The following is a 27,648-nucleotide window of genomic DNA, read 5'->3' as shown; positions in this document are numbered from 1 at the left end:
AGGTACGCACCTGCGAAAACACTGTGACTGACCATAAAATCTCTGAGCTCACAACACCTACATGACGCTCAATGAGGGTCAAAGTCTCTGTCGTTCGCATCCAGGCAGAACGCGCAGTGTAATCTGAGCACTCCCACAGTCGTGTGTTTACTGCATTTGATTTCAGCAAGCATGCGTCTGGCCCAACAGGTTGTCTCACCTCTGTTCACCTTGGTTTACTATTGAGTCACCCACAGAGTCGCAACACTTCACTCGCCTGCAGAAGCAGAAAACTACATATCGCCTTGATGGCGTTACAAAAGTAGTTCTGGATATGAAGGCTAAGATCAACCCCGACCGTTGTCATCTCGCAGTAATGTCGGTGTAACAGAGTCAAAAAGGGATTCTTTTATTTCAGTATGTTTTACGTAAATGTGTAATTTTGTTGTTCAGGGATGTTTTCCGCTACACAATGGCCAGGGTTTCCACTACTCTGAATGTATTTGAAATTATTATGAAATTGAAATTCTTATACAAATATTTTCAAGACATTAAAAGAGCTTTAGTTTAAATAAGGTGATATAAAAACTTGAATATAGTAATACATATATAGTTGAGGAAAAGCAAGTGTCTGGGATAAAATACGTACGCAAAATGTAAATAAAACATTCAGAGGTTTTTATATATATATATATATAATGTCTAAAAAATGCTCACAATTTCATGTGTCCAGATCATTTTATTTGAAGTGATTCAGCCACATTTAGATGATGAAATCTCCCAGGGATTTCTGCAGGGCAGAATCAGCTGAAGTGAGCAGACAGTCCACATTTGGAGACGACGCCACGCTGTAGTCCAAAGCACTAGCTCTGCAACAGGGAGAAACAAGTGAAAAAGAAACGATTTTTAACTGCGTGAAACAGACGCAGCAGTGCTGCGTTCCATTTTCATCGGAGCTGTAGAAACCGACCTGGAGACGTTCACTTCTTGTTGGCCGATCTTGAGTCTTAAGGCACTGATTTCTTCATACTCTGGAGCTTTATGAACTGCAAGAGCACACTTGTGTCACCACACTGACGTGCCCAGACGACCACACCTACCCACCTAAAATTCCATGGATGTCATCCCCAGATGGCATCACTTTTAGAACTGGCCAGAGGAACCTCTTCCCATCTCTCTCATGACGAAGAATGACCAGGCGACTGTCACCCACTGCGATGTCAATCTCCTTGTCTCTAGTGGTCACCGTGGCCCTGGAAATTCACACCATGTTACAGCCCCCCTTTTCCTTAGAGTTCCACATGAGACGTCTCATTTGAAAGCGATAAAAAAGACACAGGCCTAATAGGAAAAATGTCAATTATTTTATACAAGAATTCTCAACATCATCAGAAATATCCAGTCATCTTTTGAAGTCGCGAATATCTTGATAACAGATATGAAGGGTAAAACATAATACTTCATTGCAAAGCATTTTTCCCATTATATTTTACTAAATGTTTGAGGGACAAGAAATACTGAGTGAAAATGTGGTACTCCAAGTGTTACTCACCATGGGGGGAGGAAACCCACACATAAGAATACACATAGTTAGGAATTACATTGTTATTAGGCGACATGTTCTCCCTGTGTGCCTGTGTGTGTTTTCTCCGGGTACTCCGGTTTCCTCCCATAGCCCAAAGACATGCTCACTAGGTTAATTATGACACTCTAGGTGTGTGTATGTGTGTGTGTGTGTGTCCTGCGATGGACTGGCGACCTGTCCAGGGTGTATTCCCGCCTCTCACCCAATGACTGCTGGGATAGGCTCCAGCCCTCCCTGCAACCCTCAACAGGACTAGAGATTATTTTGCTCTGACCACATGGGGGCCACACTTGCCCACATCTGCAGCAATACAGCTGAACCATTACATCTTTCTTATATTATTTTTTGATTAATTGACAGAATAAAAAAGTATATCAGTACTTGAGAGGACCTTTCACTCACTTGTTGAGGTAAAAAAATGACTTCTGCTTATTTGTACTTAAAATAGCAGTACTTTTACTGAAGTGCAGTGTTTTTAATTCATGTATCATATGTACTAAAAATGTGGGAGAGGAATGGAACGACAAACCAGGATATTAAATGAAAACTGGACATTAGCAAACAGGATTCTATCTTGTGGAACGTCCCATATACTGTACATCACTATGTGCATTCTACTGCGTTCTAATGGCAGCACCACTCAATATTATACTGATGATGTGATGGTTTATTTATTGATTTCATGTTCAGTTCTGAATACATTATTTGTTGACTTTGACATTGATGGGCTTCCTGAAACAGTGTCCTTATTTTCAGAACTCACTAGATGGCACTGTCTGCGCCAAAATCTTGGGATTCGAACAACCGTCTCGCTGACTCCTCACATCACCTTTAAACCAAGTTCGCCATCTGGTGGGCTGTGAAAGTAAGGGCGCTGTTTCATCACGCCTCATCACACCATCACTACGGACAATGTGACATACTGAAATGCTTAAGATCTGTTGGGGTTTTTTTTGTTTGTGTTTGTACAATGCATCCACAAGTTTTCATGATCTTATGAAGCCATTTTTCACCACGATAGTAGGGACGGAGAGGTCAGTAGAGTTAGCCAGGTTGGCTTACCTTCCAGCTGTGAAGAGGGGTTCAGGTTTCAATGTCACTGTGTGGTCCTCGTTCACCGAGATGCCGGAGACATCAATGTCAATGTAGTGGTCCGTTCTGAGGTGCACCACGATCCTTGTAAACCCCCCCAATTTCAGTGAGTCAAGTTGCCCATCCACAAAGAGATCTGAACAGAGGAGCAACAACTGAAGTAAGCACATCAAGAAAAGTGAGACCTGGCGGCCAGTGGGTTACATCTGGCCTCTCACTACTTCTCATGTGGTCAGGCTGAGAGGTAAAAGATTCAGAATCATGTGGCCCTGCTCACATCATCTCCTCATAAAGATGACAGAGCTGTTGCGCAGCAGAAGAGAAAGACTCACCAGCGCTGAGGTGGTGAAACAGCTTGAGGTGGACGGACCCACTGGCATCAAAACAAAGTGGGAGAGACTGATTCTCAGCTTTCAGCAAAAACCTGTGAGTGAATGGAGCTGAAGGGGAACACAGACAAGGAAGTCGCAGTTGAATCCAGATCCAGTGTGGTGTTTTTAAAGCTGATTTGGAAAGGAGCTTGTTCCATTGGTCGGGCTCAGAGATGGTCATTTTTTGCCAGTGTATTAAAAAATGGGGGAAAAAAGTCAACGTTTTAATGAAAATAGTCATCTACATCTACAATGGTTTGGTGGAGTTGCGTTAGAAGCACATCGAATTGAACCCAAATTGCAAATAGAACCTGAGATCTGTCAGGATGCCGGATGCTACCTGGGGTGGTGGTGGTTGGGGCCATGTGGGGGGCCTGTGTGGGTGGGTTGCTGTAGGTGGGACCATAATCCATTTCCAACATGTCTCTTGTTTCCATATCTTCGTCATCTGCTTCAAATGCAAAAAAATAAACGTACAAATTTGACAAATATTCAGACTCTTGCAAAAGTACCCATTGTGCCAAAACGATTTTCACTGTTCTGCACACAAGATGATTTGTATACTTGGGTTGTTACCTCGAGCAGACAAGACTGAATCCCATATTGGTCGAGATGGAACTGAGAATATAAGCAGAAGAATATATTGACCGTTTTGTTTGTCATGTTCTCATCGCTGTCACAGACTTTCACCATGACCCTGCTGTCTGGGCCGTGACCCTGTGTTACTGCTCCACCGCCGTGCAGCGAGGAGAGCCCATCTTGGCTTTTAGGTCCTCAACAGATGTTTTTCTAAGGTTTAGCTTCCTGTCGTTAATCCCATGCTGCATTGTTAGAAACCTGGTGAGCACGAAGGTGTGCTCCGTGCTCTGAAGCCAAACAGATCTGGTCTGCAGTCTCGCCTGACAGTGAATACCATCTAAGAGTGCCGGTCCAACGATCAGGTGTGAAAGCTTCACATGAGACGTCGCTCACTTGTGTGTACTCTGTCATTGACTTGGTCTATGATTCTCAGAGCTTGTTTCTGTGAGCGAGACTGGAGCTAGAAATTAAGGACAGAAACATTGTGATTTAAACATTTCAATTTGAGTCCATCTGTCGTCATGTTTCTTTGTCTAACTGCAGACTGTCCTGTGCAAATAAACTCTGATGTTGTTTTTAGAATTTTATTCTTTTAGAAAGAAACTCCTGTTGCCACACACAAATAGGTTTGCCAGCGTAAAAACATTGTGTTACTGTTGGTACCGGACAGAAAAAACCTACCTAGGATTAGCACGCATGCGCGCACTGGACAGCCACGTTCCGCCATGCTTTCATGACAATTCTAAAAGACCCAAAGCACGTATATGTATACTTTATATAGCCATGGTGAACGCATGCAATCTGCATTCCATATTACATTGATGGACTGTTGAGAAGAACTTTGACTTTAGGTTGAGTAAACTGATTGTTAAACACAGTTCGCAAAACAAAAAACTCTGAGCATGCACATTCATCGAACAAAAAAACATTATATATATATATTTGTCGTGTGTGTGTGTGAGTGTAGAACGTAAAACTTTCCCATACCTGCAAATAATCTATGGAACGGATAACCAGAATCTGAAAAAAAAAAAAAAAAAAAAAAAAGTTTCAACAGTGGGTTTTGTTGGCCATGCTTTGCTTATTTCCAAATCTATCATCAGTTACTGGTTTGTAGAGAACACATACCTGCCCAAACTAAAAAGGGGGCTATGGATACAGTATATCAGTTTGGATCGCAAACAAGTGTAAAGACCATAGCTAGTTATGATGACAGCAGTGAAGCAACAGACATTTTGGGGGTTAAGTGCATTTTAGTGACGTGACGTCTTACGGTGCCGACTGATCCCAGGAACACCCAGTGGTGGAAGAACTGTCACACAAAGAAAAAAGATCAGAGTTAGAAACATTCATGAATAATGACTTGGGTAAGTTGGGCAAACTGTGGTCTGTGCCAGCTACATGTGTAGTGGGCATTTCAGTTGGACTTTGGTCGCAAGCTTTTAAAAAACTTAACGCCACGCCACACTTCCCAAAAGAACACTGTCATATATGAATAGAGAGGAGAAACGTTTGGCAGGAATTAAAGTACAAAAACATGTCAGCAGTTACATAAAACTTAGGGAAGGAAAAGGTAAAAGCTTGAGAAATTAAATATAGACCTTGGGGTGAACTTCCTCCACTTAGTGGTAGACCTGCTCTCTGTTGACTGGATGTCTCCTTCCCCTTGTGGAGCACATCTGCGTTCTCCCCCGGTGGCTTGGTGACCACCATGGATGTGAGCGGGGTCACGAACTTGTACTTCAGGGAGAGTTCCAAGATTTGCTCTTTTAATTGGTCCTTCGCTGCGCCAGATAACAGCAGTCTGTACAAAGAGTGTTAGTCAGGTCTCTCCTCTCTTATACAGACGTGTTGTCTGTGATTCAACTGAATCCTTCTGAACTAACCTAATCATGAATGTTTTCCCAGGTAGGGCGCCGAAAATTCAAAACTACAATCAAAGCGAACAGCTGTTTTTCATTTTCTATCTTCATATGAAGCATGCATGCAGTTCATTATTCTGAGTCATTTTAACTTTGACTCTCACCATTTGATAAAAAGCTGTCAACATTCTGTCTTTAATTTTGTGTGAACCTTTAAATACTTTTAGACTTTCTTCCCCGCAATATCTCATAAGTATTTGTCTATTTTGTAATTAAAATATTCAACTTATGAAGTGAGCTTTATTTGCTTGTTGTTGTTCTATACGCTCCAAAAACTAAATAATTTTTAAGGTGAGTTGAGTTTTTTATATTTTTTTCCCAGGATAAAGTTATATTCCCCCTGCATCAGGTAGATCACACAAGTTGATGTCTACTGGTATCTTGCGGTAATGATTGGTTCAGTGAAATGGTGATACCAAGCAGTGACCTAAACAGTGCCTATGATGCTTTGAAGTCAAGTCCACCAATTCACAGTGGTTGATAGCCACAACATGGCTCCGCCACCACAGCCAGTCAGCTGAGCAGCACGGCGCTCCAGGAAGAGAAGAGAAGCGGGAAGAAGAAGGGGTTGGAATACATGTGGATGAAAACAGTGCGCGCTTGAAAGTTCACCGCAGAGCATCATGGGAAGTCACCGTGACTGAATTTGCTGTTGAGGGTGGTGGCACCTCACATGCTAGCCATTTACTAAAGTGGCCGAACAGAATGGCTAGATTAGAATGTTGTTGAAGAAACTAGTTGCAACGGAATTCCGCTCGCTGATCTTGATGTCGGAGAGCTGTTCCAAGAGCCTTTGGTCCTCAACCCCTGAGTTACATGTTCACTCCACACCATTGAAACAGAGCAGGACAACATCCTTCGCCACTTCTTACATGTGAGGAGAATTAATCCCTATCCAGGAGATGGAGGAAAAGAAGTGAGATTTCTACTCACTCATTCTCCAGCATCTGCTTGACAGTGATATAGGCCCAAACCCTCTCAATTCTGCTGTCAAAGGCAGCATCGCTGGTGTTCATGGTCTTACTCATCTCACCAAATTTGATCGGCACCTTCACCTGTAAAAGGTAAATGGTTACGTATGATTTTGTTATGTTGTCAATCCCACAAATCTATTACCGAAATGGCCTCCACATAAGGTGTGAAACTTTCATTGTCTGTGATTTGACCGGCCACCACAATCTCGGAGCCATTGTAGTATTGGCTGAACTTAGTTTGGGTCACATTGGTGCCCCCGACGTAGACCATGGTCACGTCCGTGAGCAGAGGAGTGGCCACCTCTTCATAGAAACCCTGTTGACACACGTGAGAAAGTCATCTCCGAAACCTGTTTGAATATGGCCAACGATATTGAAGAGCAGGACCTTCAACTGCGAGTCGGCGTCTGAATGTTCATAAATTCGCCGAGCCGCACCGTTATTCTGCAGCGACATCTTCTCCAGGAAGTCGAAGTTCACATCAGATCCAAAACCGAGGCAGTAAAGAGGGAACTTTCCAGATATCGCTCTCCTCACGTTTGACTGGATGGCCTCAGGAATGGTGACCCCTGTGACAACGTGAGGCTAGGTGCTCTGTTCTGATTCATAGATGAAACTGCCTTCGATAAAAACCTGCGGTGGGGTCTCCATCGGTGAGAAGAATGAGGATGGATGCTGAACCTTCTCTCGGGTGGTTATTGAGTAACCGAGCCCCTGCCAGCAAGGCGTCGTTGATATTTGTAGCTGCAAAGATCGAAATGTTTTACGTCTGGTCAAGCATGCTGTTTCATCCATTACCTGCTGTTTGACGCTGTAACACACTGGTCATGAAGCTAAGATCTCTACTGAAAATGGATAACCCTGACTGACAATACCCAGTAGCACAACCCAGTGGACATTTTCTGAATGGAGCCATTGGTGATATGGCCGGCCGCGAACAGCGTTCCAGGGTGAGTATTGTCTATCAGAACTTTATATCAATGACTTACAAACTAGCAAGCTGGTTCTACACACATGAACAAGTAGTTTATTTAAGGTAATACATCTGTCACAGTCAAAGGCGGTCCTGGCGATATGAAATTATATTAAATAATATAAATAAGTAAATCTTAAAAACAGCGAGAACAAAGAAAACAACATCAATTAATAAAATACGGTATCTATATATGACAGAAAAGAAGGCATTCCCTGCTCCCTCCCCTCTTCAGTCACATGCTACCTGTATAACACGCGGCACCACCTCAGTTGAAAAAAAAAAAACTTGATTATATCCACCTCCATGATGTGTTGTCTTCCACATGTTTTGATGTTTTCACTTCATATTAATATGAGAGAGAGTTTTTTTATGAGAAGAGTTTTTCTGAAGGCATAGCGTCTCTCATATAAGCTGAGCAACACGATTCTTTACAAATACCCTGCACTGAGCAAGTAGAGAAAACTTTTTTTTAATTGTCCGCCTTCACATAAATAATAATAATAATAATAATAATAATAATAATAATAATAATAAATGGGTTGCTGCCCAGACTTCCCTTAGTTAAAGCCGGTCTTGTCTGAAGTGTAACTAATGTTAATAACATTCGGCTCAGATAAAACATGACACAGCATACAATCTAAGCAATAAAACGCCTTTGATGTGGCCGTGGTGCCTCACTATATCATCAACCGAAAGCTCTCACCTCCTCCATCATCAATGTTGGAAGCAAAACTCTTGGCACTTTCTACATTGGTACTTGTTGCCTGGAGCAATTCTCTCTTCCAGTGAGAAATCTCCCCGTCGAAGGTGATCAAACCAAAGAAGTCGTCCTCGGCTAGATCACCCAGGATGTGGATTAGAGCTGTTCGAGTCTGAAAGAGAGGTGGTGATTCTTATCAGCTGGAGTCCTGTGTTTATTCACAAAGGTGTAGAAAAAAAAATCCCGCCTCACGTTGTAATATTGTGAAAAATGATTCCATGTCTGGACAATAGTGCAGCCGCTTGACAGAAATGCCCAAGTGGATTCAATTTACATCACGAGTTGTGTTGTTAAAGTCAAGTCAATAAATGTGCCACATGTGAGTGCATTCAAGCAACATATACCTGTTCCATTTTGCGGCCGTGCATGGAGCCACTTCGGTCAATGACAAAGACGACGTTCTTTGAGATGCGGGGCAGACCAACCGGAGCAAAGTGATGAACAAAGTAACCCGGCGACGTCTGGAGGTGATGACAAACGTTCGGTTACTTACAAGACATCAACAATGTTCTTTCTCTTTCTTCACCTCGATATCACCCAGTGAGTTTTCTCGGTCGACATCGTACACAATGACCAGGTCACCATTCAGGCCCTTATCGCCACAACCGCTGCATGTCTTCTGTTGGTCCACTGTTGGGTAGAAATGAACCCAAGCCTGCGAAAACAACAAGCCTATTCAAGTGTGTATACATCAGAGACGTTACCGCCATGATGGATGTCATGCCTCGTGGCCAGAGTGCGTCATGGTGATGGCGTCGGCCAGCACATCTTTGGTCAGGCCTCCTTTGATCTCAACAAAATTGATGCCAGCTTGCTCATGAATGTAGACATCCACCTGTGAGGAGTAAGAAAATGGCTGTACAGGACTTTGTCTAACTGGCCTGAAATTTTAAGAGCAAGACCCACCTTGAAGTCCTTTACAGGCTGCAGGGGCTGAGCATGGATTTGGAGATTGTACTTGCCGAGTTGACGCATTAGCAGCTCCTCGTATGTCAGTTCAAATGTCACTTTTTTCAAGGCAGCTATGGTCACAGAGGTCTTGAACTCCTCCATGGTTCTACCCACAGAACTGCAGGACGGAACAACAGAATGAGTGAATGAAGAGTTTCAAAGATATGCGGATGAAATAGGCTGATGTTTTGATTTGAAAGCTACACATTTTCTGTGACTTTGTGCTTGAGAGAGTGCAGGAGTTGAAACTCTGTTCATAGAATTCCATCATATCAGATCATGCCTGAATTCCGTACTGTCAAAACGCCTCATAGCAATGAGCTTTGAGCATGAAAAAACTAAAGAAATGTACCTGACAATCACAGCACTTTGACCTCTGGACACGGCATCTGCGTACTGCCGTTGAGCAACCTCTTTAGCTTTCACTTCGCCATCATACGCTTGACCGTCGACGAACCTGAACAAGGCCAATCGCAGTCAAACATCACAACCTCATGACGTTTTTTTTTTTTGTAGGCCATCCCTCACTCACATCCTGAATCTACTGATGAAGGCGTTCTTGGGAATCTGGACGTGGAATTCTATTTCCTTCGCCTCATCCATGCGGTTGACCACTCGACTGGTGATGGTGGTGGTGGCATATCGGCTGGTGACGGTGGAGTTGATGTGGAAACTGTAGATGTCCCAGTCATCCTTGTAGAACAGCAAGAATCTGAAAATGTGCCCTGTGCTGTCTGTGTTGGCTGACAACCAGCAGACCAAAGATTATATTGACGTAGACTGTATGTTTTAGACCATAGAGTACTCCTCCATACTCATTAACCACTAAGTCAAGTTTAAAGTGATGTAATAATTGGGGGGGAACAGATGAAAATAGCATGAATAATCTTGAAACTCATGTCTCTTCATGTCAGTTTCTCTCCACATGTTTATCTTTCTTGACTATGACGGCAACTAAGAAGTGGCTGCGATGCAAGACTATCGACATTCTTTGCCCTTCTTTCATCAACCTATCAATTCCATGTCGTTATTTTAGTTTCATTTCATGCAAGTTCAACCCTGCCCCCCATGATAACTGAATATTAAAATTAGAGTTTCGAACAAATTTCATCATGAAATAGTAGTCAATTCAGTGTTTCAGTTTTTATTTAACATGCACAAACAATACTATTGAAGACCAGTATATCAGTTGGAAACAACTATGTTAGAGTTTAACAATATCGCTCAATAAGACTGTGGAAGTCTTATTTGTCACTATTTGTTTACCTGAAAGGCAGAGTTCACAGTGATGCAACCACGAGTGGCAGAAACGACCGGCGGGTAAAAATGATCCATGTTTATGTTGTAAACATTGAAATATCACTGAATATAAATGAAAGAAACACAATTGAAGTCTCACGTCCTTTGTTCTTACCGAGTTGGGAAGAGCAGTTGTGAAGGCCAACAGCAGGCCACACAGGAGCTTCAGCACCACAGTCCTCTCCATGGTTTCCCAAGTCAGACTGTTGGCCGGTGACTGCTGACCTTTATTTCTGAACAAGAGGCCACTATCCTTATTTTACAAACTATCATGTGATTTGAACAAATATTGGACAAACTCCTACACACCAACACAGGCTGCCGGGAATCATGCTGACGAAACACATTACTGAGAAATATATTTCGCAGGTTATATTAAAAGTAGGGGCCCTTTTTTGCTTATCCACAGCAAATATCTGAAGTTGAAGCAAGGCGAAACAATACCATATTATACTGAAGTGAGATAGGACCGTGTGTATCCGCTACTAGCAAATTTAGCTACATTGTGTCTGATTTGAGCACCTTTGTTACAGAGGCTGTGTATTTTCCTGAGAGAAGGGGAAAGGTTTTTTTTGACAGTGAGAGACAGGGACATATACAGTGGCACCTCGGTTTTCGAACGTCCTGGAATTCGAACAAATCGGAGTTCGAACAAAAATTTCGAGATTTTTTTGCTTCGGATTTCGAACGAAAATCCAGAACTGGAACGCCCCCGAAAAATGCCGGAAAAAACATAACGCGCGCGGACCACTCAGCTGACCCACGACGCGCTTTGTTATTGTGTATAACGCAGCCTCTGTATGCAGACGTGTCCCGTTAGCTACATTTACTGACTGTTTTTTCTTCAAATTGAGGTATAAAACCTTTCCTGTCTCCGCACTGGACTGTGGTAGAGTGTCACAGGGGAGGTGCTCCTCAACACCTCCGAGGCTGGAACGCTCACTCCAGGGTTTGATGTCCTGTTGTGGGCTGGAGCTGGGACAGGGATGAGGCGAGTCTGGGACAGAGCGTGACTTGGTTTATGACTTTGTCACAGCCAAACTGCACAGAAGCGCACATTCAGAGCTGGACACGCACCGGGCACCTCTTCACTTCTGGAGAGACGTCACTCACTCGGCAACCCCTCCCACATGCAGCGGCCACACACATAGAGGAACAGCGCACCTGCAGCAGACACTCTACATTCACTCCTACAAAAGCCTATTTTAAGGCTTGGAACGCATCATTTCTTTTTCCATTCATTGTAATGGGAAAATTGATTCAGATTTCGAACAATTCGCTTCTCGAACGGCCGTCTGGAACGGACTGTGGTCGAGAACCGAGGCACCACTGTATTTGCTTCCTCTAAATATCCCGGCACAATGTTTCGGTGAATTAAGTTTGTTTTTTACACAGCATGCAACATTTTCATACACAGACAAGTTTGTTGGAGACGCTCTAAATACTTTGGAAAATGATGTTTGTCATTCGTAAACCAAAACATTTATGTAGTCCTTGTCGTTCTGTCAGTGTAAAGCATCTTGAGCCAGGGCCGCCATTTGCAAACTTTGACTACATGTCATTTGGTGAATGCAAACATTTTGTTGTCTTGCTTTTCAACCACTTCCAGCACTTAATTGACATTCTACTATCTAGAGAGCTAGATCCTTTTGGAAAACACATCATCTTCGCACAATACGTCGTCAATTGAGGAGCGTAGTTGGGTGTTCGCGGCACGTAAGAAACATGCCAAGGTATTTATTTGAACTGCAATATGGCCTCCTACACGACAGGTAGCGCTATCGACAAGGAAATGAGCAACTATAGCGCTTCTGCGCATGTGCCACATGCCATCCGTAGTTCTGGAGGACAGTATATGTGATAGAACACGTTGGTTTCAGTGGTGCGCCTTTCGTGAATGTATGGACCAGGATGAACTTCACTTAACAAGATGACAACCAGTGCTGTCCGTTTGTACCGGAAGCTTGATGGTTTGTTCTGCGTTTACAAACCCGCTGGCGTCCACTGGAAGTTAGTGCGAGACACTATCGAGACAACTATACTTAAAGGCAAGTCAACATCCCTTTGTCTTACGATCTGGTTTTCCTCTGTTATTCAGTAGCCACATCTCACCATTGAAGGACGGATAGAGGAGTCTCTTATCTTGACGTATTTTTCCTCCAGGGATAAACGCGTTACCGGCTCCGTCGCTTCCCAAAGAAGTCCGCTTCTTGCCACCGTCTTCCGCCGTAGCGGCAGCTGAGCGGGCCGCTCCGTCTCCAAGTGGACCGGAGACCACCGCAGTGACGCGGACAGAGACCAACGTAGTCGCAAGACGGACTCCAACCTGGGTGCCCGTCTTATCAAAGCACCCTCTTGGTATGTCCGCTCATGTGCTGACATACAACACAAGGTGGTAAACAAAGGAAAAACTGACTTAAAAATGTTGAATGGTTATTATGGTGTTATGGTTGAATATGAATGGTTATTACTCCTGTGTGTAATGAAACAGCTACATTTTCAAGCTCCATCAGCCAAAAAAATACGTTCAATATCAAATTGTGTTGAGTGCTTTAATGTGTAAAGCTGATTAAAACGCCCTCTTTTTTCCACCCTACAGTCACAGGACCTGAGTACCGACGTGTTCGTGTGGCAGTAGGTCATCGCCTGGATGCCTTTTCATCTGGTGTTTTAGGTGGCAATAATATTTTGTTGGGAAAAATGTGTGTTGTGTAACTAAAGAGGCCTCCATTGCATTTGACTTCAGTTCTTGCAGTTGGAAATGGAACTAAGGTGCTGAATGAAGCCCACACCTCTGCAGTCACAAGGGTGAGTTTCAGTTTTTAGATTTTTTTTGTTGATGCATGACAAGTCATTGCTGTAACTCAATGATGAATGTTTGATCCAACAGGATTACACATTGGAGGGGGAGTTCGGCACAGCTACGGATGACTTCTCTCATCAGGGCAGAGTCCTGGAAAGAGCCACCTTTGGTATGAGTAAGATAAAATAAAAAGTGCATGACGGGGCTTCTAAAGTAGTTTGGAAAACGGGCTCCAGCATGGAGAATGACTCATGAAACAAACTGGACAATGTTCTGAACATGAATCATGAACTCCTCATATCTGTTATTAATATTAAAGCGCTCAAAATGCGCTGTATTCACCCGCGGGTCCGACGTTCCGACACCACAGCCAGTCTCGGCTGCTTCTTCTCGTCTCTGGTCCTCCAGGAGATTGGTTCTGTGAGCGGAGCTGCGGACACACGGGCAACAAACAGCACATTTTAGTGCTTTACGGTCAATACAACGCCTGTGATTTCATCCGTTTGATGTGATGAGGCTCAATATTTTGGCAGCATGATGCACTTTAGCCTGTAAAAATGCATTTTAGCCGCGTCGTTGTACATGCTGCAGGGTTCAGACCACGAGACAAAAATAGCAACTTGTAGTCCGGAAATTACGGTGATTCATATTCAAGAAATGATACGCTTTTCGCTTCAAATATACGATGGACAGAGCTGCTGTTGTTCGATGTTGGTGTTGTGCTGCGTACATTTAAGAATGACCACAGCGGAATGTTCTAACACTATAAGCCATCAGAAGCTAGGATTGAACCGACGACCTCTCATTCACAGCTGCACCACTCAAACATCTGAACCAGATAAGGTTCATCAATAATGGAAAGAAACCTTTTGAAAGAGTTTTACATGTTTTCTTTGTCTCTGTCTGTCAGGTCACATTACTCTGGAAAAAATGGACCGAGTCTTGGCGATGCTGCAGGGAGCCAATCAGAAGGCTTTACTGATGTAAGTTATTCATTATATATCCCTTTATTACCATCTAAGTTTTAGAGTTTAAATACTGTCATTTGTATTCATTTTGTGATACAATGTTTATGTAGTGTCATCGTTGCTCTCTCTAATACATAGAGTCAGGACTGCGACCCCTTGTGGAAGAGCTTTAAACCATTTAAATCAAGGATCCTCATCCTCAGGTTTATATGTTTCTCTCACGAGGTTTCTCGCTTTTCAGGTATTCCAACGTGGACATGAAGTCGCAGGAGGCGTATGAGTTGGCCGCGCACGGTTTGTTGGGCCCCGAGGGAAAATCGCACCCAATATTAACAGGATTACGTTGCACTCACTTCCAGCCTCCCAACTTCACTCTGGGTAAATAATTATTTATATATATATATATATTTTTTAGAACTTGCAATGGCTGTTAATAGCATATAAATGATGAAAAAAAAAAACCAATGGAAATGAAAATATATTTTATTCATGAGAAAGTATGTTGCTCACATGGCCAGTTTTTTATTCTGCCGGACTGAATTTGATTATGTCAACCACAGAAATAACCGGTTTAGCTAGTTAATATTCTTCATGGACTGCTCACTTTCATAGTTTTCTTAATTTTTTTTTTTTTTTGCAGAGGTGCGGTGCCTGAACGAAACTCAGAAATACTTGAGGAAAATCGTGCACGAGATAGGACTTGAGCTGCGCAGCACCGCCGTGTGCAAAGGGGTGCGAAGGACCAGAGACGGACCTTTTACGGTGGAGGACGCGCTGACGCACCACCAATGGACAAGTGATGACATCATCAAGGCTGTCCGACACTATCATGCCACTAAGAAGAGCAAGAGAAAAATGACAACGGATAAATTGACGGCAACATCTGCCTCACAAACTGGAGAGGAGCGTTCGGCTCTGTAGGCTGAACCAGGGTTTGAAGGACTGATTTAATAAGACACAATGCGTTCGTCAGAACTGGCAATAAAATATATTTACAGTACCAGTTGAAAGGAATTAAAATATACTCCTGGATACTACAACTGTTATGTCCCATCATAACATTTATATTCATTCATGACTCACTACACTTAGTGTATTTTTTTTGTCTGCCAAACAAAGCTTCTCTGAGGACAGTGACGACAATGCAAACTTTTCTACCAAGTCATGACGTTCGTTCATAGACACTTCGACCCTCATCCGTGTGGCTTGACTGGTCCCCATGGTGACGCCATCATCTCTGTCAGTCTGGAGGACGAAACTTCCACTAGAGATAAAAATGAACCTCCTGAGCATGCAGATGAGATGAGACATGAGGAGCACTAGTTTCAGTTGTTGGGAGGGAAGACTCCGAGGGTTTCAGTCACGTGTCCTCTGGTCTGCATTAGCAATGGAAATTGAAAACAGCTTGAATCAGAAAAAAAGGTGGAAGCCCCACAAGCCTGTTAAAGCTGTTGCGACAGATGTACAAGGACATGACTGAGCGTGATCTTCTTGCCACATTTCCCATGAGGCGCCTCCTCCTTGCCTTCTCCTGTTGGTCCATCATGTCCCCTCTATCTGCTCTCCGTGTGTCTCAAATTGATTTGATCTCAGAAAGCTATGGATAGTGATGGGTGAAAGAGGCATCATAAAGTGTTTCGACTCAACGACTCACTGCTGATACTGTGTTGATACTGTGCCACTGAATACTGACACCTACTGGACATTAAAAATCCCTGCAGGCAACCGACTTGACAGACTGAATTGATACTGATTTGATGACCTACTGTATACAATAATATCATTTAAGTCTTTGCATTCATATTGTAATATTCCATATCTTTAAATAATGTCAACGTGTATCATAATGTGAATGAAGTCTATGCTTGTGGACGTTTTGTTTTTACAAATTTTAATTTAAAATAAAATAGTTTTCCAATGTTTTTAAATTTTCTAAATTAAATTATACCTTTAAATTAATTTGAATTATAATGGAACAAGAGAAGTCGAAAATCTGGGACAAACTTGGTAAAGATATACATTATTCTCCGACAGGAGATCAAAATGGTTTCCCTGGAGCTGCCTCTTATATTCACAAATTAGATTTGCATCCTGTTGACAGATGCGTCTCCTTATAAACACAGTTCGGCGTGACTGTCTTAAAGCGCGTTGCAGGACCTGTGGAGGATCAGTGTTTATAACTTGCCATTCTGAGTCACTGAATCACAGCTCTGTCTGTTTATAAATAAGATGTTTATTGATCATTATAAAATAGCATCAAGAACCGTGAGAGAGATGCAGCGACTTGTTCATTTCTAATCAAAACTCCCAAACTCTAAAAACTTGAAAAAAAAGTTGTGCAAATTGATTAATAATGTAATATAAAAGACTTTCACTACAATCCCATTGAACATTATCGCAGCCTCAAGTCTAATGATGTCATAAATTGCGCCCATAAACCGCCAATAATTCACTGCAAACAAATGCAGCAGACAAACTGAAAATGCTGAAAGAAGCTCCATCGCCTCAGAGGATTTCAACAACATCCAGATCTCTTCTTCCGTTTGGTGTCATCGTTCAACACCACATTTCCTTCTCTTCTGTTGGCTTTTTGACTCACCAGCCTGGGAATGAAATCCAGTGATGAAAGGTTTGCACAACACGTTGCACAATGAGAAATCATCTACCTGGCGATGGCCTCCAAAGACTCGATGACATTATGACCCGTCGCGGCACTGCACTCCATGAAAGTCATGTTGTACCCCTGTCATCAAAACAGCCAGTCTTATCCTTTCTTTGTGTGTTAGTATTTTTTTTTTTACTTTGAAAATATCCCATACCGTGGCCACAGTTTCCCCCTCTTCAGTTGTCACTTGTCGCACTGCTTCGTCACACTTATTCCCAAGGAGTAATGTGCTCACATCGCCCACTGCACCTTCCTGCAACACATGGATTAGGCTTTTCAATGGCTGTGTTATGAAATGATGATAGCGGTTGGGATGTAGTTTATGCAAAATGTTCCCTTTAATGTTCTGCTGTTTAAAAATTCCATTTCCACTGTAAAGATGACAAAGCAATTGTGACTTTGAAACTAATGTATAAGGTTTAGTGGTTTAGTTTATTTGCATAGACTTGAGGAATATTTGATGAATCAACAAATGAGAAGATAAATAAGGAAATATTAATACAAATAAAGTTGGAAATATTTACTTTCTATTAGTTCTATTTTTTTATGATCGTTTTTTAAAAATAATTTTTGAAAAAACATTTTCTTAATGCAAGTTTACTTTCATGTGTATTTAATCAAAAATAAATATGCAGCATTAAATTTAAGAAACTGTACACTAAACATTTTTATTATTTCCAAATAGAATTATCCATCTTAAGTCAATCATATTACAAATTAAAATGGATTTGTTGATTTATTTATTATTTTTTTGTCCTCAATAACATTCAAATTTTCACACTTTCTCTGCAGTGATGTTCATATATATCTTATTTCTGAAAGAAAACACAGTGAGACAATAACAACAGCAAAATGTACCTGAATGCAACTGGCCCAGTATCGAACATTAGAAAAGCTCTTTGAGGAAGTGACGTCATACATCAGGAGAAATGCTTGAGCTTTATAAAACACATTCCTGGTGATGCTGTGAAACCTAAAACGGAAAACAGCGGTTCTTTGTTACGGTGATGGAGATGACACGTTGCATGTGTGACAGAAGCAGAGAGGCCAAGAGGTGTAGTCCCGTCGTCTAACTTGCAGATCTGGTGTCAACAGTGGCTTCTCAAGTGGCCAGATTCTCAAGTGATTTCAAGAACTTCCCATTGTTTATGACTTAAGCTACAGTTTGTATTGGAATCTTGAGTTATGAAATGCTACTGCGAAACTGAATCTGATGAGAACTAGTGTTCAAAGTGATCTACGTCAGTCTGAGTTGGTCAGAAACCCCTCACTTAGAAACCCGGTCAGATTTACGGTATGTGTTGGGCTGCTGTGTTGAAGCCTGTGTTGTACCTCTCTTGACCCGCTGTATCCCACAACTGCAGCACCACTGGCGTCCCGTCCACAATCACAGTCCAGAAACAGGTGTCCAAACCTAGATGAAGGTTTAAGCACTGCAAACTCTTGCTTTTCCACAAACCCGCAGCAGGGATCTTACCGATAGATGGAGGTATTTCCAGAGAAAACTTCCCACTTTGAGCTCTTCTGATGAAGGAGGTCTTGCCCACGCTGCTGTCTCCCACCATGACGACATTGTAACAGTCTCCAATGAAGCCCACAGAACTACCTGGTGAAATCAAATCGCAGTTTGAAGGAATAGCATGAAGACTCAGCAGAGAATCTGGAGTTTACCTAGAGAACTGTTTCTTTGATCTTCACGGGGAGAGCGTTGGCGATTCCTCTCTTGTTGAGACGTCCCGTCTCTGGAGTCGGTCACAATAAGAGAGTTGAAGCAGCTGGATCAACTTTAGAAACGCACCTCTGACATGTCTCTTTCTAAAGATACTGCGGTCATCCCTATTGTAACATACACAGAAGGCGAGCTAAAACTCTGGCAGGTGATACCAGGAAAACAGGAGAAGTGAGAAGGTGAACCTTCCTTCTCTTGCGTAGTTTGTTTTCTACAAAAGTTTCAGTGTCCTGAAACTTCTGGCCACTAAGTTCCTCATTTGCTCTTCACAAGCATGTTTCCTCAAACACAAATTAAGGTCATAAAACTAAATTTTTGATACAGAATGCTTGTGGGTTGAGAGTAAAACGCCCTTTTGACACACTTTTCTAACTTGTGTTTGACGTACCCATGAAGAATAGTATTCTACTACTTCAACAGCCAGTCATCAGCTGTTGAGGTAGAAACGTATTTTAATTATCAAAGTATTTTGGATATTTAGATTCTTCACACACCTGTTGGCCCCATCCAGCTCTTCGATGGTGGACTCGTGAATTTCTTTCACCTGCGAACAAGAATGTGTGACAAATTCTGTTACTTAGATGAGACATCCAGAGTTTAAGTGTTATCTACAGCGTCAGCATGATGAAACCTATGTTCACACGTTTATAAGGAATTTTGTGTCACCTTCAGTAAGAACAGACCTGGGCCGGGGGCCATACGTGGCCCTTTGGCTGTGTTTTTGCAGTCCTCATGAGGTCAGACTAAAACTATACAACTGATAAGCTGTCATTTTCTTTCATTTTTTAATCCTGTTCCAGCTTTAGTCAGTACTAGTTAAACAGCAAATACAACACATTCATGACTGCATTCTTGCTTCTGTTTTTCCTTTGTCATTTTAGTATTTCAAAATTTGTTGAAAGAAAATTAAAAATGTATTTTGAAATAAATTCCCTTTTCATCTTCGACGTTCATAGTTTTATTCTGATTTCTATTCAAATAAAATGCATGTCGAATATTTTTACAAGGTTCATGCCATATTTACACTTCGTAATATCGTTGCTTCCACTGAACCTTTTATGGTTCATTTTGTAACTTTTTTTTCCAACACATTTCGCAGTCATCGCCGCCTTTCTTTTGCCATGATGGGGCCTCCCAACAGTCACAGCTTACAATGTGGCCTTTTAGGAAATTTAACTTGACCACACACCTTCACGACAGAACGATGGAGTGATCCTCGTCGGACCTGCGACGCCAAAGAACCACGCAGAGCTAACGGATAACGTGACGCCTCCCTTCAAAACGTTATTGAAACTTGTCGATCGCCAACATTTGCTTTGTTGTTTAAAGTTTGTCATTGTTGTTATGAAGCATATGAGGCAAAGAATGTCCCCAAACTAGAATAAAACCATGCAAAAGAAGGTAAATCAGAAGCCAGTCCATGTAAGACGCTCATCATACTTTGGTTATCAATATATATCAATATATTTGGATTACTTGAACATTTGCAAAGGCTTGTGAGGATGAAAGGGAAGATGTGTCAGACATTTTTGTAGTCTTTATAACTCTACCTGTTTTAAGCTAAATATAACTCGGTAATTCAAACATTAAAATGTTTACAGGTGAGTCAGAGGAAATGACTCAATCGGGCGCCTGTAAATGAGATAAGACGTCGACGTGTTTTACCTGAGTTTTGCTCCTCGGGTCCTGCTCAACATCTTCCTCAATGGTCTCAATTTCGCCTCCAGTGGAAGTTTCCCTCGTCTGCCTCTGGTGACTCAGTCCTCCGTGTGACTTGCGATGGGACCCCATTTTTCTTCTCCTTCCTCCAGGTGAATGAGTGGCCAAGTCATGTGGAGCAAACCGTGACACTGCCGCTTCACTCTCTTCACCGGTCAGAAGAGTTGTTGCCTCTCGGTCTGCAGTCAAGCTGAAGCCAACAGCAGCGTTTTCTTCGTTTGGTTCAGAAGCAGTGAATTCCTTGTCAAGCACATTCTCTGGATGAGTTGCAGCTTCAGTCTCCTCACTCTCTACTTGCTGTGTTTGGCTCAGCTCATCCTGATTTGATGGACCTCTCAATGTCTTGCGTGAAGACCCCAACTTTCTTCTCCTGTTTGGAGCATCTTCACTCTCAGTGTCTGCTGTGTCTGTCACATCTGCAGCATCAGATCCTGTCTGCCTCCAGGTTTCCTGTTCTTGAACATCCAACTTAAGGATCCGTTCCTCAACAACTGGGAGGGTCTGCCTGTTTTCCTGGAACAATTTCAGATCTTCATCAGGTTTAAATGAGACAAGGCTGCTCTCCAGATTCTGTGTCCAGTGGTCAGGCTGGGAAACGCCCACTTCAGTGGTCCGGTCTTCACCGGCATGAACGGACTGACTTGGCGCGGTGACCTGGTCAGGAAGGAAAGCCTCATCACGTGTCAAAGAGTCTTGCATTGTAGGTTGTGGGTCTTGAATAATGAGTTGATCAGTTGTTTCCTGTTTCTCTTCGCCCACATCACTGAGTAATAGTTCTGCTTTTTGGTACTTTGACAAGTCTGTGGACGCAGTCTCACGTGCTTCATCCTCCCGTGTGACATTGATAAGTTGTGTGTTATCAGGCTCAGTGTTTAAGCCTCTGTGCTTCCTGTTCAGTTGGGACCTGCGTGTGGAGCCCAACTTTCTTTTCTTCTGGTCAGACTTTTCACTGTTTTTTTCTGGTGTGCCAAGTGACCCCGCCTCTGTTGTTTCCAAATGACCAGTGTCGGACATCAGTGTGTGCTTGTGCGATTGAGAGGAAGCTGCGCTCGAGTCTTTCAAGTCTCCCAAAACAGGCGCATCCCAATTTACTGGACTCATGCCGTCAGATGTCTCACCGCCTTGGCTTGCACTGTCTGAGTGGTCTAATCCTGAAACCATGCCTCTCATGTTACGATCCAAAACGTTCTCCTCCTCCACCGGAGGTTGTTGGTTTTCTGTCACATGAATGCTTGGGCAATTTGTGCTGACTTCCTCAGCAAGTTTGAGGTCTAGTCTTTCAACATGTCCTGTGAGGGTGGTGCCACTCTGGGAAAGATCTGCAGAGTTGTCAACAAGTTGACTCTCAGAGAATGGCTTTCCTTCACCCCCGGAGGTGTTTAAACCACTTTGCCGCGCTGTGAAAAGCTCTGAAACCATGAGAGGTTTTTCGTCGCTGCCCTTTTTTTTGTCCGGCGATTTTCTTTGAGATTCACTTGAGTCCTGAGAGAAAGCCTCCTGCTCTTGGGTCAAATCCAGATGCTGAGATTCTCCAACAAGCGCAGCCTCTTCTTTCATGTGTTGATCAACACCTGATCCATGCTGTCCATCTGCAGCGGCACTGCCATGTATTTGATCATCTTGCTGCAACTCAGGAATGTATGTTTCAGCAGCAGCTCCATCGTGATCGCTACTTTGCTTTTTGTGACTCACTGCCTCTGCATCATTACCACCTGCAGAGTTTCTTTCACCAGGCTGTCTGCCTTTATTTCGCCGACTGGATCCCAGTTTTCTTCGACTCCCCGTCCGGTTGGAGCTGGCGTCGCTTGGCTCCTTGCTGCCCAAAACATCATGACCGAAAATACTGGGTTCAGGTTGACTTTCTGTCATATGTGAGTCATGGGTTTCCAGCAGATTTCCGCCTGAAGTGTCTAAAGCTTCTCTCAAATCACTGTCAGGTTGAACTGTTCTCGGGTCAGCTGGAGATGTGTTGTCTGACTGCAAAGTCGGGAAAGTGGATTCACTTGTCGCTTCTTTAGAGAGTGATACCATGATGTTTTTGTCACTTTCAGACTCTCCAAGCTGTGGAGAACTGTCTGTGAGGCTTGGGGATTGTCCCACGACGTCAACAATGTCACTAACATGACTCAGGTCTTTGACACTCACCGACTCCGCAGGGATATCGTCGCTTTTGATGGGTTGTCTACCTTTATTTCGTCGACTTGATCCCAGTTTTCTTCGGTTCCTACGGAGGTCCAAGCTTGTGTTGCTTGGCTCCTCTTCGCCCAAAACATTTCCTTCACCACTTGAAGGTTCCTCTAAGTTCTTGTCATTTGTAACGGCTGGTTCCATTATATCTTCACCCTGGTCTGATTTGTGAGTGTTCTGAGGTTCAATCTGGTTCCAAACCAAGCTGTCAAAATTTCCTCTCGCATCAGTGACCTCACGTTCAGGTTGGTCTTGAGCACGGCGTGTTTCAGGTGACTGAGCTCCATCTTCAGACATGACGTCCTCAGGGTTGAGACTAACGTCCAGTGTGAGGAACCTTTCCAGTTGCTCCGCAGTTCGATCGGTCTCCTTTGGTGTTGACACAGTCGCATTGTCACTCTTGTTTTCGGCTTGAGCCTTTTCCTCTGATAGAACCATCTTAGTTGCAAAGTCAGTGCTTTCTGTCAAGTCTACAATTTTAAATGGGTCTCCCAGGTTACCTGATTTAGTAGTTTGATCAGCCAAATCCAGCGTATCATGACTTCCATCTTTGGTTGTCTCATCCACCTCCATCAAAAGGCTGCCATCACTTTGGACGTCCAGAGGAGAGTTTAGCTCAGACTGGAGCATCTGTACAGAAGAGCAACTCTCAACATCTCTAAACAGAGTTTCTTCTGAATTTTGTGTTTCTGTGTTGCCAGCGGTTTGTTCATCCTCCTTTTCACTTTGATCCAAAACATCTGCTTGGCTTGCAGGGAGCTTCTCGGCATGAGCATCAGTGAACTTGTTGGTGTCCATAGTGTCAGTTCCAGAAACTTCCAGAGTGTCAATCGAAACGCAGACAGGAGATTGGTCCGTATGTTGGTTGTCTGAGGCCTCAGTCTGCACTTCACTGGCCTGACTGACCTTCTCCTCTGAGGGCATCGCAAGTCTATGTTCCTCATTACTAAATAAAACATTTGCACTGTCAGCCTGGTCATTGTAATCTCCGCTGCTGTTTTTGTTGGGCTGGTTTTGCGGCGGTGAAAAGTCATCACTCACACCATGCAAAATTTCACTTGCCTTGATCTCTGTTACATGTGAAAGTTCTTGACTTGGGCCTGTTGTGGGAGTCAACTGCTCAGACAGATCACGAGCGAGGAAGCCTGACTGGTCACTCGAGTTGGAAACCTTGACCTGGTGTTCATCTACAACTTGGCTTTTAGTTGAACTGTCAGGAACAAGATATAAAACGTCTTCCTCAGGAGTTAATGCTTCACCTTTGTTTAGGTCACTCTCCTTTTTGTCATGGGCCTCCTGGGCATCTATGATGGTAGAAGTAATAACACTATGCTCTGGTGGGGTCGTCTCCTGCATCTCACTGGAGTCGGTGGTCGGTGGGATTTCACCAGCCACTACAGTCTCCTCTTGATGACCCATCTGTTTCATGTCCTTCGCACTGTAGCCTTCAGCTATGTTTGCATCATCTTGAGCCTCTAGTAGAGATGTGTTGTCTGATTGCAAAGTCAGGAAAGAAGACTCACTTGCCACCTCTTCAGAACGCATGTCCATGACTTTTACATCACTGTCGGACTCCCCCAGCTGTGGAGAACCTTCTGTGAAGCTGGTGGACTGTTCTTCGATGTTAGCGATGCCGCTAACATCACTCAGATCACAGTAACTCAGTGACTGTGGAGCATGATCATGACTTTCTGGACCTGCAACGGCACTTTTGCCGGGCTGTCTGCCTTTATTTCGCCGACTGGATCCCAGTTTTCTTCGACTCCCCGTCCGGTTGGAGAAGGTGTTGCTTGGCTCCTCGCTGCCCAAAACATTACCATCATGACCGAAAATACTGGGTTCAGGTAGAGTTTCTGTCATATGTGATTCAGTATCTAAAGCTTCTCTCAAATCACTTTCAGGTTGAACTGAACGTGGAGAACTTTCTGTGAGGCTTGGGGATTGTCCCACGACGTCAACAATGTCACTAACATGACTCAGATCTTTGGCACTCACCGACTCCGCAGGGATATCGTCGCTTTTGATGGGTTGTCTGCCTTTATTTCGTCGACTTGATCCCAATTTTCTTCGGTTCCTACTGAGGTCCCAGCTCGTGTTGCTTGCATCCGAAACATTTACTTCGCTGTTGGACTCTGTAGCCTCCACATTAGGTTCTTCTCTGTTCTCCTCATGTGTAATAGTTGGTTGATTTTCCATTATATTTTCACTCTGGTCTGAGTTGTGGATGTTCTCACGGTCAGTCTGGAGGGTCCCAGCCAAAGTGTCAATATCTTCACTCAAATCAATGATCTCACGTTCAGGTCGATTGTCGACACGCTGCGTTTCAGATAACTGAGCTCCATCTTCAGGTACTTCACTGAAGACGACCTCAGGGTTGAGAGTGGTGTCCAGCATGGGGAAGCTCTCCAGGTGTTGCTGGGCAGTTCGCTCATCCTTGCTCGGCGTTGACACCGTCACGCTGTCCTTCTCGTCTCCACGGAGAACAATCTTGGTGGCAAAGTCGTGGCCTTCGGTGAAGTCCACAATTTCAAATGTGTCGCTCAAGCTGATGTCCTGCACCATTTCAAAGTGAACTGGCAACGGTGAAACGTCTGGATCTGGGATGTTAACGCCGCTTTCAGAAATGGCACTTGGCCCAATCTGGCCCTCGATCACATGTTCCCATTTACCATCAGCGGTTTTTGAGTTTGCTTCCGTTTCACTCGTGTCCTCCAGGAGACTGGCAGCCTCATGGCTTCCATCATCAAGATTTACTGTTGGATTGTCTGCCTCGGTGGACGAGTCATCCGCTGCAACTCCAGCTTTCTCTCCATCATTTTGAGATTCCATTGTTGGTGACGAAGAGTCATTTTCAACTCTTCTTGGAAATACTTCTTTGTCTGCCATGGCCTCAATAGTTTCAGGCTCAGTGTCCCCGGTGTCAGTCTGGACGTCAGCGCTCGACACACTTTCATGTGGCGGCCCGTCAAGACACGTGTTCGATTTCACCTCGTCTCCACACTGTTCCACGATCGTGTCTTCAGCGCTGAGCACAGACGTCAAGTCTTCCTCATTCTCCGCTAATAATGTTGCGTCGTCTTTTTCCGCCTCGGGATTGTGCTCCAATGCTCCATATGACTCAGCCACACGCTCAAATGTCTGCGACAACTCCAGGTTTGGGATCTCGTTCTTGGTTTCTCCTGTTCTGTAAGGAGAATCCATGCTGGACTCGACATTTGACTGTACATCTACAGATATTATCTCTGAAATTTCAAGTCTTTCCTGGACAAGATTTCCAATAGCCAAATCATCCAGGCTGGTATTCTGAGCTTCCTGAATGATGTTCATCGCTTTATTGTCTGCTGTGTCCTCCACATTTGATGCTCCTTCCAGGGTAAGGTCCTCTGGTTTCCCTGAGGAAATACCCTCAACTGGATCTCGATTTTCTCTGAGGGCGTGTAGCTCATCCACTAAGTGACCGACCTTGTCTTCTGAGTATGTGAACTGCTCACGCTGTTCCTCATTTTCAGATAAAGCATTCACACCGTCACTGTGGTTCTCATCTTGGCTGTTTCTGTCATGCAGCTGCAAAAGGTCCTCACTCACAAAATGTAAGGTGTCATACGCCTCTAAGTCTTTATATTTGGTCTCAATATTTGTAGGCTCTTCACGTGAAACTGCTGTGGGTGTCAGATGCTCAGAAAGATCATGACTGACAGAGGGCCTTGGCTGATCATCAGAGTTAAGAGACTTGATGTGCTCTTCATCAACTTGAGCGCTGCCAACTGAACTCTCAGGAATGACTTCCTCTCCATGGTCATTGACCTCACCTCCCATCTTAACTGAGTCGTGACCAGTCGCCGGAGCATTTGAAACGGTGACATCGTGCTCTGATGGAGTGCTCTCCTGCAGCTGACAGGAGTCAACTGTTGGAGGGATTTGAGACACTGCAGCCTCCTCTTCACTATCATACTCTACAGGATCTTTACATTGAGGGTCAAGCACAGAGGACGTCAGAGGTGACAGAGAAGACTCACTGGTAGCTGGCTTGTCATCAGTTTCCTCACTGTTTGACTCATTTGTGTCCAATGGCTCCTGCTCACTCAGCACCTGATTCACAGAGATGACCGGGACTTTGTGTGTCACGCTTACTTCATCTCTTTGCTTGGCTGTTCGATCGTAGTTTCCGGCACTTGTTTCACTCGACATCTCTGGCACTGCAGGCAACTGTTCCTCGACAACATGCAAACTACTGTTCAACAATTCATCTTGCCATGAAAGTGCTTTGGTCAATTGGTCAGCAGCACGAGGGGAACGATCCTGTCCTTCGCCTGACTCCTTTAGCAAATGGCTGAGATCTTGGGAGTCAATCGTCCTTTCCCTTTCACCATCATGTGAGAAAGCAATCTTGTGTTCACTTGCCTGAAGCAACTCGACACATCTTTCAGGTTGAGCCACCGCTGACAGTGTCATTTCATGAGTCATGTTCTGCACGCCTTCCTCTGCAGGGTGTTGACGAAAGTCAGCCACAGAATCACGAACATTAACTCCTGAGCTGATGCCTGGTTCTGCTTCTTTTCCCGGATTTTCTGTTGGACCAACAGGCGAGGGCTGCGACGACCCAGCATCCTCCAAAATCTGTGGTGCCGGAGGCGCCTGGCCTGGTTCAGATGGATTGTTACGGTTTGCTAATGTGCGTCGCGACCCAAATCTCTTTTTCCTTGCAGACATGACTTCGTTTTTGGCACCAGCGTAACAGTCCTGAGACTTGTAATGTGTTTTTAAATTCCTAGCAATTCATCTGTTCTGATGTGCTCATTACCTAAAACAGCACAAGCAAAACAATGTTCACATTAAATAGACCGCAAAGCTTTTAATCTAAAAATAATGCACAGCCACCGGAAAACGGAAGATTTACTTACGGGTCTGCTCCGACAAGTCAGCTGCACCTTGCCAACACGCTGCTGTAAAGTATGTGTGAATAAAGGTTTCACCCATGTGGGTGTTCCTTTCAGAGAAACAGGAAGCTCCGGTGGCTCTTGCAGCTCTTCTCTTTACTTCCTCAAACACACACTCCATTTCAAAATCTTCGAAAAACGCTACCGTGGTA

The 27,648-nt window shown here is 43.8% G+C and overlaps 3 protein-coding genes across 5 annotated transcripts; 1 reads left to right on the top strand and 2 right to left on the bottom strand.

Annotated features, from left to right (window-relative positions):
• Window positions 1-698: 698 nt before the first annotated feature.
• Window positions 699-10,721, bottom strand: LOC128760811 (inter-alpha-trypsin inhibitor heavy chain H3-like). 3 transcript variants are annotated; one of them, XM_053868491.1, is made up of 22 exons: window positions 10,604-10,721; window positions 9,722-9,882; window positions 9,542-9,646; window positions 9,145-9,307; window positions 8,963-9,073; window positions 8,765-8,893; window positions 8,583-8,699; window positions 8,182-8,350; window positions 7,136-7,246; window positions 6,890-7,071; window positions 6,645-6,818; window positions 6,462-6,583; window positions 5,208-5,410; window positions 4,880-4,918; window positions 4,594-4,626; window positions 3,604-3,645; window positions 3,368-3,478; window positions 2,989-3,096; window positions 2,627-2,792; window positions 1,084-1,232; window positions 950-1,025; window positions 699-848 (listed from the first exon to the last, which is right to left on the bottom strand). In XM_053868491.1, exons 1-22 carry the CDS (start codon window positions 10,673-10,675, stop codon window positions 743-745), a joined length of 2,649 nt encoding a protein of 882 aa, XP_053724466.1. In that variant the 5' UTR covers window positions 10,676-10,721; the 3' UTR covers window positions 699-742. The 3 variants fall into 3 exon arrangements, with proteins under 3 accessions (XP_053724466.1, XP_053724467.1, XP_053724468.1); XM_053868492.1 differs by having other exon boundaries at window positions 3,368-3,475; XM_053868493.1 differs by having other exon boundaries at window positions 6,890-7,068; window positions 7,160-7,246.
• Window positions 10,722-12,291: 1,570 nt separating this feature from the next.
• Window positions 12,292-16,126, top strand: trub2 (TruB pseudouridine (psi) synthase family member 2). The gene is made up of 8 exons (XM_053868494.1): window positions 12,292-12,536; window positions 12,652-12,846; window positions 13,088-13,162; window positions 13,235-13,296; window positions 13,379-13,460; window positions 14,202-14,274; window positions 14,501-14,637; window positions 14,900-16,126. The coding sequence occupies exons 1-8, from the start codon at window positions 12,419-12,421 to the stop codon at window positions 15,178-15,180; spliced, it is 1,023 nt and encodes a 340-aa protein (XP_053724469.1). The 5' UTR covers window positions 12,292-12,418; the 3' UTR covers window positions 15,181-16,126.
• A 357-nt stretch (window positions 16,127-16,483) lies between these two features.
• LOC128761090 (uncharacterized) lies at window positions 16,484-27,541 on the bottom strand. The gene is made up of 10 exons (XM_053868996.1): window positions 27,461-27,541; window positions 20,319-27,360; window positions 19,148-19,197; window positions 18,596-18,666; window positions 18,402-18,530; window positions 18,257-18,338; window positions 17,783-17,897; window positions 17,079-17,177; window positions 16,926-17,002; window positions 16,484-16,862 (listed from the first exon to the last, which is right to left on the bottom strand). Exons 2-10 carry the CDS (start codon window positions 27,267-27,269, stop codon window positions 16,775-16,777), a joined length of 7,662 nt encoding a protein of 2,553 aa, XP_053724971.1. The 5' UTR covers window positions 27,270-27,360; window positions 27,461-27,541; the 3' UTR covers window positions 16,484-16,774.
• Between the last annotated feature and the right edge of the window lie 107 nt (window positions 27,542-27,648).

The sequence above is a fragment of the Synchiropus splendidus genome, chromosome 6, assembly GCF_027744825.2.
Source record: "Synchiropus splendidus isolate RoL2022-P1 chromosome 6, RoL_Sspl_1.0, whole genome shotgun sequence".
Taxonomy (NCBI): domain Eukaryota; kingdom Metazoa; phylum Chordata; class Actinopteri; order Syngnathiformes; family Callionymidae; genus Synchiropus; species Synchiropus splendidus.
The sequence above is the reverse complement of the archived record's forward strand: the minus strand, read 5'-3'. Positions and strand labels throughout refer to the sequence as shown.